At 54.3% G+C, this 12019-nt stretch overlaps 1 protein-coding gene across 1 annotated transcript in view; it reads left to right on the forward strand.

The window, feature by feature from the left end:
* Window positions 1-1566: 1566 nt before the first annotated feature.
* The window catches only part of Matn1 (matrilin 1), a 15277-nt gene continuing 4824 nt past the window's right edge, over window positions 1567-12019 (forward strand). The window contains exons 1-8 of the mRNA XM_031377031.1: window positions 1567-1696; window positions 1851-1984; window positions 3306-3652; window positions 5598-5820; window positions 6913-7038; window positions 7495-7911; window positions 8659-8811; window positions 10408-10553. Coding sequence (XP_031232891.1) covers window positions 1569-1696; window positions 1851-1984; window positions 3306-3652; window positions 5598-5820; window positions 6913-7038; window positions 7495-7911; window positions 8659-8811; window positions 10408-10553 — 1674 coding nt within the window. The 5' untranslated portion in view covers window positions 1567-1568. The remainder of the gene's footprint in view (window positions 1697-1850; window positions 1985-3305; window positions 3653-5597; window positions 5821-6912; window positions 7039-7494; window positions 7912-8658; window positions 8812-10407; window positions 10554-12019) is intronic.

The following is a 12019-nucleotide window of genomic DNA, read 5'->3' on the forward strand; positions in this document are numbered from 1 at the left end:
GCCAGGGAAAATGTTTCACATTTTTTTAAAACACAAATATTTCTTTTTCTGCTCTCAATGTATAAGCTGAACTTCCAGGTGCCCCCAGCTGTTGGCCCCACTGTGGAATGTGAAAGCCACCCCTCTCTCTGCAGCCTGCCTGGTTCCTGAAAGCCTACCTGGAGCATATTTTGGGACTCTGCTAACAAGGAGAAAAAGGCACAGAGAAGGAGCCTGTGTTGCTCCTGGGGGCACAGACCAGCCATTCAGAAGGGAGCTGAAAGGGCAGTTTCATGGGTACAGCTGGGCCCAGCAACAGGGCTCTGTCCCTTGAGCCACAGAATGGGCGCTGGCTCAAGCTCTCCCCGTCTGCCCTGCCAAGGGCCACACACCAGAACATACACCTCTCACCATGACCATCGTCACTGCTACCATTGCTGCTCCTCATGTGACCTAGATGGGACCCCATTCATTACTACTTTCTGTTAACGTCTGCATTTGCTTGGCACCATCCTCGGGCCTCACTCTGGGTTAGAAAGGGGACCGAGATAGAAGAGACCTCCATGCCAGAATAGCAAGGACAGCCACGCAGCACAATTTGGGAGAAAGGATATTTGCTGCAATTTCTGGGACCATACAGCCGCTCTGGAGAAGAGAGACCTCTGAATAATGGAAGGAGGCATCAGCAGTGCCTAGGTTTCTCTCAGGTTTGTAGAGTTGCAGAGGGCTGAGAAGTAGGGAACCAATGAAACCCAAATGGGAGAAGACAAAGAGAACAGTTTGTCTTTAACAGCCACAAAAGGGAAAGTGCCTTGATTCTGCCCTTGAACTAGCTGTGTGACTTCGGTTAGTTACTGAGCCTCTCTGGGCCTCAGCTTTGGCAATCTGGAAAGTGGGCTGATAGACCCCCATCTCTCTACTTGCCTCACAGGTGTATGAGGTGTGAAGGATGACGCCATGGTTGCTGAAGATGTAACTGTGGGCTAGACCAGCTATGCCCGAGGACCTCCTTTTAAACCACTCTGCACCCTTTCCCTTCCAGAGTGAAGTGCACAGGATCTTCCCCCGCAACAGTGGCAATCCCCTGCCTCATCTTCCTTCTCCGGTCTTCTCGATGCCTTCCCATGTAATGTCACAAGACTTGCTTTGATGTAAGGCTCAACAGAGACAGGTTCAAGCCCTCTAGCCAGCTCTGTGAGGTGAGGCGAGGCAGCACTGACACTGTCTCTCCTCCCATATGAGGGATGAGGCACACAGAGGTGCAGCAAGCTGCCCAAGGACACACAGGTGCATGATCTGGCTCCCTTGTCTGCCCTTAGCCAGTCCCTCCCCCAGCGCCCCCCCCATTCTCCCACATGGTAAACACAGCCATGCTAGTTGGTTGCTATTAAGATCTGGGAGAATCCTTCTGGGATGGAGCTAGTAAGAGGAAAGCACTGGGCCGGCTCTGCTCCTGCAAAGGCCCAGCAGCCTTCAGAGAGAATCGGTGCAGCTGGAGAGGGTGTGTGCGCGCGCGTGCACGTGACTAGGAAGCATGTTAGTGAGAAAACTGGGCTTGGGATTCTGGGTGGGGAGGACTTGGGTGTGGGATGAGGGGGCAGTGCAGGGCTCAAGTGTCCCTGAGTGGTAGGTCCAAATCAGCACAGGCTCTGGCCAAAGGAACTGCCCCCACCCACCTGAGATTTCCTGAATTCCAGCTGTGGCTCGAGTTGCTTCTGTAGGCAAAGGGGCCCTTGTGGTCAGCTGCTTCTACCCTTCCTTCCAGACACACACCTCCATTCAGGCTGGCCCCGCCCCTGGGGGTTGGGGCAAGGGTTCTGTCCCCTGGCCAGTGGTTGATAAGGCAATCCCCCCCCTCGGGTCCCCTCCAGTGTGCCGCTGCTGCTGCCTGTCCGTGTTGCTGAAACCATGAAGGTCACCTCTGGTCCAGCCTTTGCTCTCTGTAGCCTGCTGCTCCTGCTGCTGCAGGCCCCTGGTAGCCTCGGTCTTGCCCCCCAGCCCAGAGGTAAGGGGACCATGGATGATGGGACACTGGATCCGTGACCCTTGACAAATGGCCTGGGGGGATGAGCACAGAGACAGATGGAGGTTAAATGGGAATCAGGGTTTGGGGGTGTTGGCTCAGGGAGGGCAGTGGAGATAATGGTATTGGTGAGGGCCGGGACAGGTGGCCCTCAGGGCTACACATGCTGCAGGGACCAGGAGCTCCCAAAGAGCCAGTTGGAGTCAGGAGCGTCCCCAGGCCCAGGCTCTGTGAGTGCAGCTCAGGAGACCAGGCGTCTGGTCAGTTTTCACAGGGCTCTGCAGGGCTGGGCTCTCAGGGCCTGCGCTCCGGCAGTCATGAGATGCTCCGCAACCAAGGAGAGGACCTGCCTCAGTCGGTGCCATGAGATGGCCTCAGAGCCACGAGGGATTAGGATATGGTCAGCTCTGCCTCTGGATCCCACTTCATCATTTGGAGGCTGAGCAGGCAGGGAACATCTCTCACCGTAGAGAACGTGTTTCAGGACTCCCAAGAAACTCGGATGCCAGGGCTTCGAGGCATATCTTTCCTTTTCTGGACCTTTGTGCCCAACGGGGAATGGGCTTGTTCCCATATGGCAAGGGCTGGGCAGGGCAGCCTGTTGCTGAACCCAGCTCTGCTGTAGAAATGGACATCCACCCTCAGCTTCTTAGCCTTCTTTGGTACAGATGTTCAAAAGTGTGCTACCCGCTGCCCAAGGCCACAGAGCAGCTGAGCCATGGTCTGAACCCAGGCCTGTCCCGTTGTCCACTGCTGGCACATCCCAGTCACCGGTGCCACTTTGCTGGAGATCTGGAGGAACACTTTCTAGGATTGGGGTGTCTTGGGGCCCACCTGGCCAGGGTGACAAGGTGGCACCAGGAATTTCTGCTCCTTCCCTGTCCTGGGAGGGAAGTGGCTCCAAATTTGCTGATGAAGAGACAGTGGGAACCAGGCTGCCATTAAGGCTGTGCCAGCCTCAGTCCCTCAGTGTCCCCCTGGCTAACGTCCTGCCAGCAAGTTGGGCTAGTCTCCACATGCGTGTTCTTAGAGGCTCCTGTGAAGAGGTGCTGGAAAGTGTGTGCCCTAAGGCTAGAGGGGTCTCCCGCCTTCCTCCCCATGGGCTGAGCCGAAGGCCTGAGACTACACACTGAGGACTTAGAGGGGTCTCCTGCATTCTTCTCCACGGGCTGAGCCGCAGGCCTGAGATGACACGCTGAGGACCTACCTAGACCACTGAGACCCACCCTGGGCTCTCTGGAGCACAAGGCCACTTCTTGGACATCTGTTCTTACCCTCTGTCTTCTCCCACTGTCCCTCCTAGGGCACCTCTGCCGGACACGACCCACGGACCTAGTGTTTGTTGTTGATAGTTCTCGAAGTGTGAGACCCGTGGAGTTTGAGAAGGTCAAGGTGTTCCTGTCTCAGGTCATCGAGTCACTGGATGTGGGGCCCAATGCCACAAGGGTGGGATTGGTCAACTACGCTAGCACTGTAAAGCCAGAGTTCCCACTTCGGGCCCACGGCTCCAAGGCGTCGCTGCTACAAGCTGTGCGCCGCATCCAGCCGCTGTCCACAGGCACCATGACTGGCCTGGCCCTGCAATTCGCCATCACCAAGGCTTTGAGTGACGCTGAGGGGGGACGTGCCAGATCCCCCGACATCAGCAAGGTATGGAGCCTGGGATGGCTGGAGTAGGAGTCTGGGTTGAAGCCATAGGGTTCTCTGGGCTTCTCTGTTCAGAGCAGCTGTTTTCGAAGTGAGAGAGAGAGAGAGAGAGAGAGAGAGAGAGAGAGAGCCAGGTCTTTATATTCTGGTGAAGGTAAGGACTCTGCTACCTTGCTGTCCCATAGTAACACTGGTCACGGAGAGAGAACGTGCTACTCTTAAGCACAGTGCCTCAGTTTCCCCACCTATGAAGTGGAGCACTGATAACCTCTCTCGCAGCTCCTCTCAGCAGGGTGCCTGGCACCCAGCATGCCCCATATGGCACCAGTGTACTTTGCCAGCCTGTGTTTGGGAGGGTGAGACACTCCCGAGTCACCATCATGAAGGGCTCCAGAGGCATGCTGGGCAGCCACACCTTCCTTTCTCTGAGGCCGTCTCAGCTCTTGTTGGCCGAGGAAGTCACCATCTACCTGCCCCAGACCCTGGTCCAGGGGATCAGTCCTTCCTTACTCCCTTCTGTAGCACACTGTAGACCGTTGCCAGAGCTGAAAGCACCATTTTACATATGGGGAAACCGGGGTAGAGAAAGCGTCAACAACTTGCCCAAATTCTCAGCGGCAGAGTGTTCAGTGACTGTGTCACACGGTCCCCACCATCCCCAGCCACCAAAGAAGTGAGACCAGACAGCTGCTGGTTTGATCTGTGGTGCTGCTCAAATGATTTAGCATGAGGTCCCGGGGCTGGAGCTGATGGTCATACTTAGAGGATGGAAGAGCTCCAGGTGATGCTGATGGAGAGAGATGGTGACCTCTGACACTTGCAATGTGCACATCTCTAGAGCAAACTGTTTTCCCTGGATCAGACTAGTGGCCCAAGTGGGCAGGAGAGGACCGGAGGTGACAGGGAGGCTCCTGAGAATGGGCACCTTCCTGAGTCTCAAGGTGGGGCCATAGCTCAGAGACTAGAAACCCCAGGGGGCTGGGTTGAGTGTGACAGCTCAGAGTCACAGCTAGGTTTCACCCCAGGTCCCTGGAGGGAGGAATGTGTAGAATCACTTCCCAGGGGACTATGTGATAATTCTAAAATAACAGTTGACCCCTTGGGGCTCCTGCTGGTGAGTCATTTCATTCACCTGGCCCCACGCCTTTTCACAGAGGCAGAGACCCATGGTCAGCAAAGAGGGTTGCAAGGCAGGAGCCCCAATTCTGGCCCAGGCCCGCTCTAACCTCTGTAAAGTAGGTGGTCTACTTTACAGCCAGGCACCAGGACACAGGGCAAGGGCCTGTGGGAGGGGGCAATCGGCAGTCCTTTCTTTTCTGTAAAGGGCAGGTGTCATCCTAGGTAGTAAAGGAGGACAAAAGGACATTTTCCTTCAGTGATTTGGTTCTCTGGATTTGGGGTGTTGACCCTCCTCTGGGTCCTAGGCAACACAGCTACATCCTGAGGCGCCCACCCTCATCCGTGTGCCTCGGGCTCCCTCTGGTGGTCAGTATGCAGAACTACGCCTTAAGGGTTTAGTTTCTTGCCTGGGCGTGTTCACCCAGGTTGACCACGGGAACCTCAGGGAGATCAGAGGCCATCGTTTCAGCAGTTTGAGGCCCCAGAAAGCTTGAGTGTGAGGAAGTCACATAGCCCTGTTTGCAGAGTCTCAGGAGGTGAGACGCCACAACCTGCCTGATGGCGAAGGCCTCAAAGGCTAGAGTTGGGCGACATCTTAGCCCTCACCTCCCTCTGTCAAAAGAAGCCGATAGCCTCTCTGGCTCGTGGGACCTATTTTCTGGTGTGTGTGTGTGTGTGTGTGTGTGTGTGTGTGTGTGTTCTGCCTGCCACCAGCCCGGCGCCCATGAACGGATTGAGGTACCTCTCAGACTTCCGGCTCCTCTGACAGCAGTCCTGCCGACTTGCTGGAGCCGTTTTATCACATGCCCCCTCCACCCCCAACGTGCAGGTTGTCATCGTGGTGACTGATGGGAGGCCCCAGGACAGCGTGCGGGACGTGTCTGAACGAGCGAGGGCCAGTGGCATCGAGCTGTTCGCCATCGGCGTGGGCCGCGTGGACAAGGCTACGCTGCGACAGATCGCTAGCGAGCCGCAGGACGAGCACGTGGATTACGTGGAGAGCTATAATGTCATCGAGAAGCTGGCCAAGAAGTTCCAAGAGGCCTTCTGCGGTTCGCGGCCGGGAGGGGTGGAGCCGAGAGGCCTGGGGGCGGGGCTTAGACAGGGGTTGATCCTGGGCTTGAGTAATTCTGGGGAATCTGCGGTGTTAAATCTCAGAGCCCTGGGCGGGTAGGTCTGCGGGCAGAGCACTGCAGGAGTGGCAGAGTGGGCTTTGGGCGGGGCTAGTCCTGGAGGTGGGACTGGGACCGGGTGACGGGCGAGGGACCAGTGAGACCAGAGAGTCAGGTGTGTGTCGAGGACTGTTCATATCAGTATCAGGGCTGAGGCCAAGAGTTAAGGCCTCCATGATTTAGGAGTGGAACCCAGAACAGGCTGAGGTAGAGAAGTGAACCAATAATAGGGGGTACCAGATTCTGGACGGTCCCCAGCCTGCAGTTCAAGAGCCTTAGATGACATTGCAGGCACCAGGGAGGGATGTCTTAAACACAAAACAACCAAACAACTGCAACCGGCCTGGGCACGGAAGGTTTCTAGGACGCCTGGGTTGAGGCGCCTGGGGAGGTTTGGAGTCCTTGGTGGAGGGAAGATGGGCCTTTGTGTGAGGATTTCTTGGGCATATTGACTGATCAGGAGATGCAGGGTTGGATGGGGTGGGGGTGGGGTGGGGTGGGAGGCTGGGTTCCACTCTGTCCCGTGTGTGTAAGGTGTTGTCTGAAAGCGTTGAGTTTCTTACTGCGAGGATTGAGTGGGTCTGGAAGGGCAAGACATGGCACTGGCTCCCAGCATGCGACAGGCTTGTCGAAGGACCTGTGTGCCTTGTATTCATGGCTGTGCTGCTGTGCTATCGGGAGTGAACTGAATAGCCAAGGGGCGCTGCTCCCGTGGCCGTTACCCTCACAAGGCCTTTGGTTTTATCAGCAACATTAGCCCTTCTTTGGGCATTTTGCTCTGACTGCAGCGATTCTACCCTGGTGTGTGTGTGTGTGTGTGTGTGTGTGTGTGTGTGTGTGTGTCTGTGTGTGTGTGTCTCAGTTTCCTTGAACGTGCAAAGGGCCAATCTTCATGGTCAGAGAGAAGCCTTTTGGTTGAGCTGTCCAAGCATTTGTGAATGTGCTATCTGAGCCTCCTCGGTCTCTCCCCAGTGGTGTCTGACCTGTGTGCCACAGGGGACCATGACTGTGAGCAGGTGTGTATCAGCTCTCCTGGATCCTACTCCTGTGCCTGCCATGAGGGCTTCACCCTGAACAGTGATGGCAAGACCTGTAATGGTTAGTGGCTGGATCTGGCTGAGCTCTGGGGAGGGAAGTGGGAGATGGCGGGGATTGGCTGTTCCCCAGGACACCCGTCGGAGGCACCCTGCTCTCTGCTTCTGGACCAATCTACAAGGTGGAGATAGAGAGCTACCTTCCAGAGCCTGTTCACTGTGGATGGTTCTCTCCTAAGGCACTAGGTGGTGGGTGTGTCTTGGTAGATTGAGGCACAGATTCTGAGGTAAAATCTTGGTGCCACCAGTTTTGAGCTGTGTCATTTTTCAGATGTTTCTGATGTTGGAAAATGGGGCCAGGAGCTCTGGCTGTGTAGAAGGAATCCTAAGATACAGAGATACAAGATAGCACTGAGCCTCTTGGAAGCCCATGGTTGAGTGCCCAGCCAATGGTGGCAACCATGACCACATGATGACCACATTCTCAAGTTTCCTCTCCTTGTTACTGTATCTTCTACAGTCTGCCGCGGTGGTGGCAGCGGCTCAGCCACCGACCTGGTCTTCCTCATTGATGGATCCAAGAGTGTGCGGCCTGAGAACTTTGAGCTGGTGAAGAAGTTCATCAACCAGATTGTGGACACACTAGATGTGTCCGACAGGCTGGCCCAGGTTGGGCTGGTGCAGTACTCAAGCTCCATACGTCAGGAGTTCCCGCTTGGCCGCTTCCACACCAAGAAGGACATTAAGGCTGCCGTGAGGAACATGTCCTACATGGAGAAGGGCACCATGACTGGTGCCGCCCTGAAGTATCTCATAGACAATTCCTTCACTGTGTCCAGCGGGGCAAGGCCTGGAGCCCAGAAGGTGGGCATCGTCTTCACCGATGGCCGGAGCCAGGACTACATTAATGATGCTGCCCGGAAGGCCAAGGACCTTGGTATGTGCTGCCCTCCTAGGCTCTGGACCCCACTGATGGCCAGGGACACCCATGGGCACAGCTCTATGTAGTTTGACTCAGTGACTTATGATTAATGTTTTAAACCTGGATCAGTTTAAACAGGGAGGTGTTCGCTAGGCCAAATCTCTCTTTTATCGATGACACAACTGAGGCCCCCGATGACCAAGTGGCCTTCCCTGTGGTCCTTTTGTTGCTGAGACTTACAACTTTCCTGGCAGAATGTAGGTTCCCAAGAACGCACCAAGTGTTGGAAGACAAGTTCACTTTAAGAGAGCTTGTACCGCAGGGCGGTGGTGGCTCACGCCTTTAACCCCAGCACTTGGGAGGCAGAGGCAGTGGATTTCTGAGTTCGAGACCAGCCTGATCTACAGAGTGAGTTCCAGGACAGCCAGGGCTACACAGAGAAACCCTGTCTCTAAAAACCAAAAAAAAAAAAAAAAAAAAAAAAAGGTAGCTCGCACCATTTTATCTAAATGAGGGAAATTATAACCCCCAGGCAGCTGTTTTGGGGGTCAGATGGTGCTCACAGCATCAGGGACACACAGCAGAACCTTAGACAATGTCGATTTGTTCTCGACACAGGCATAGTGCTTGCAATCCTGGCAGCTGCCTCCAGGAAGTATCTTGCGCAGGCTGTCTGTGTATCTTGTGCAGGTTGTCTGTCTAGGCATTTCTTGGGAGGTGCAGCCCTGGAGGCCATCCTTGTGTGTTTGACTCCTCTGGCAGGCTTTAAGATGTTTGCAGTGGGCGTGGGCAATGCTGTGGAGGACGAGCTGAGGGAGATTGCCTCTGAGCCAGTGGCAGACCATTACTTTTACACGGCGGACTTCAAGACCATTAACCAGATTGGCAAGAAGTTGCAGAAAAAAATCTGTGTGGGTGAGTGAGGTCAAGGGTCATCAGGAGAACAGGCTCTGTGGGGAATAGAGCCGTCCTGGACCGGAGGTGGGATGGGTTAATCAGAGTGTTTCACAGAGGGATGATGGCACCAGCGGGGAGCTAGCTAGCTCGCTACCAGCTGACATACGCGGGCCCCACCTCTTTGACCAGTTCTGTACCCAGTGTTCTGTGTATTCTGTCATCTGCCCAATTTGGTAGGAAGACCAGAATCTATTTTTGCAGCCAGGAAAGCCAAGGCCAGAGGGGTGGGACCACTTTTGATTGTTGGGGAGTCAGGATTGAACCCTGCTGTCTTTCTGGCTCTTCTGATGCCTTGGTCCATGATCTGATCCTTGTGTGGAAAAGTCTGGGTTCCTGGGCAAGGAGAAAACATAGGTTATCATACTCTGCAAGCGTGAGTTCTACCCTCCAAACCTGCCTAAAATATCAAACAAACAAACAAACCCAAAATGAAGCAGCCAGAGGGCTGAAGGGATGGCTCAGTGGTTATGAACACTGGGTTCTCTTCCAGAGGGCCTGGGTTTGATTCCCAGCATCCACGTGGCGACTCACAACTGTCTGTAACTACACTTCTAGAAGGTCTGACCACCCCCTGAGGACATTGCATGGATGCAGATCATGTACATACACGCAGATAGAACAGTCACATACCTAGAGAATGAATTTAAAAAGCCAGGTGTGGCATGCTTGTAAACCAGAGGCCAAGTGGCAGAGACACACAGATCCCTGGGGCTTGTTGGCTAGCCAGCCTAACCTACGAGCTTCAAGACAAAGTCCTAGTCTCAAGAAACTAGGCAGATGGCACTTGAGCAATGGCAACCACCACACGTACATGCATGCACACAGGAACACCCATACATACACATGCACACACACAGACATGCATACATGCACACATATGTCACATGTATGCACACACATGCATACATGCACACAATACATACATGCACACACATATCACATGTGTGTACACACATACACACATGCACACACACAGACATATATACACGCACACATATGTCACATGTGTGCACACACATGCACACTCACACAGAGACATGTGCACACAGGCATACATATAGACATGTACCCACACCCACACTCACACACAGACACGTGCACACAAGCATACACATAGACACACACACAGAGGCATGTGCACATAGGCATACACATAGACATGCACACAAACATGCACACACACATGCACACTCACACACAGACATGTGCACACAGGCATACACATAGATATGCACACACACACACACACACACACACACACACACACACTCCAGGTATCAGACCCAGATGTGTCTTCAGCTAAGATGGCTTGCATATCCCCACATAGCAGGTGCTAAGCTCTGTTCCCTGAGCACTGGGCTCTGAGGACATTCAAAGCGCACTCTTTGTCACCCTTCCTGTGCCATCTAGAGACTCTCATGTCCTCCTACTATTCCTCCTTCTGTCCTGCCAGATCACGCCCCTCCACCCAATCTCCCATGTGTCAGCCCCAGCAATGACCTTACCATTGCTCAGCAGGGGCTTTTCTCTCTCTCTCTCTCCTCTCCACTACAGAGGAAGACCCGTGTGCTTGTGAGTCCATAATGAGATTTGAGGCCAAGGTGGAGGGTCTGTTGCAGGCCCTGACCAGGAAGCATATCCTTTCTCAGGCTGTGGAGGGCAGGAGTGGGGAGGGCTGGAGGAATACAAAGGGCCAGGATGTGGGGGGCAGGAGGGGTGACCACAGAGCAGTCTGGCTTTAGGTGTTGCCTAAATTTTGGGGCAGCCTCCTCCCGCTAAGGCCTGGATTCTGGCTAGATAGGCTGGTACCTGCCTGGGGATAGACCCTGTCAAATTCGGAGGCTTCTATATGGCAGAGAAACCAAGGCAGAAGTCAAGTTCTAGGGATGGGACACATAGAGTTCTGGACATGTCTCCCTCCCCCGCCCCATACGGAGCTTATGGGATCATTTCTCAGGGGCCTGGTGGCATGGTGAACCTCAGCCCTTACTCAGAGGTGGACCATGCCCTGATAGCTCCCAGCCTCAGATAGCACATGTCACGGGTTCCCCAGGACTAAACCTGAAAATAATCACAGCTGAGAACTTGTGGTGGAGGTGGAGGGAGGGAAAGTCCTGGATGTACCTTCTGGGAGAAACCCAGAAGTCATTACTCCCAGCTCTGGCCACCTGCACCTGCCCTTAACTCCACATCTACTGGAAGCTGTGAGCAAGCGGCTGGCTGTCCTGGAGAATAGAATCATCTAAGGACTCCTGGGCCCTGGCCACCTTCCACCCGAAGCATGGCTCTCCAGTCCTGGGAATGCCCCCTGTAGCTAGAGTTAGTCTGGCTTTGCTGCTGTAGCAAGGGAGCCTGCAGAGGATGGATGCAGGTCTCCCCAGCCGTCCTGGGGCTGAGAGCAGGAGGGGATGCGTGCCTGTGCCTCCTGGGACTGTGCACTGATGGTGCCTGTGAGCATGTGTGTGCCTGATCATGCTCATGTGTGTTTGGGAGCAGCAGGGGTGCGTGCACAGGTGAAAACACAGAGAAGGGGTGTGTGAGCGACCGTGTGCATTGTATTTTCAGCCGAAAGTTTAATATATTCCTGTTTGTTTTTGCTCCAGTTAATTCTTCACCCAGTTAATTCTTGACTCTGAGTGAATTTTTGTTGTTGTTGTTGTTGCTGTTCCTTGAGAAAAAAAATATTAAATGCAATTCATTGTACACCCTGGTTGGAGTTAGAGGTGGTGACTGGGGATCGGGAGCAAGGAAGATGCGGATGTGGGTTCACACACGGGGATGCTGTGATGGAGTGGCCATGGGGCGAATGGTGTGGTGCTAATGAGGATGACAGTGGCCACAGCAAGACCTCATGTCCTGCCTGATGAGCTTCACATTCATCCCTGTGGCCTCAGTGAGCTCCCAGTAACCAGCCAGAGAAGGCTCACCCAGCACCCCCACGTTATGAACGGGAAGGCTGAGCGGTGTTGAGGTTCCTGTCTGTGGGTTGGTCCTTGCATCAGGACTTCAGGGTAGCAAAAGAATGTGGTGCTTCGGGGGCGGGTGGAGGTACCAGTTAAGAATTGTATGGGGCTGGGCGGTGGGCCGGGAGGTGGTGAGCATGCTTTTAATCCCAGCACTTGGGAGGCAGAGGCAGGCAGATTTCTGAGTTTGAGGCCAGCCTGAT

Source organism: Mastomys coucha, unplaced genomic scaffold, assembly GCF_008632895.1.
Source record: "Mastomys coucha isolate ucsf_1 unplaced genomic scaffold, UCSF_Mcou_1 pScaffold18, whole genome shotgun sequence".
NCBI classification, from domain to species: Eukaryota; Metazoa; Chordata; class Mammalia; order Rodentia; family Muridae; genus Mastomys; species Mastomys coucha.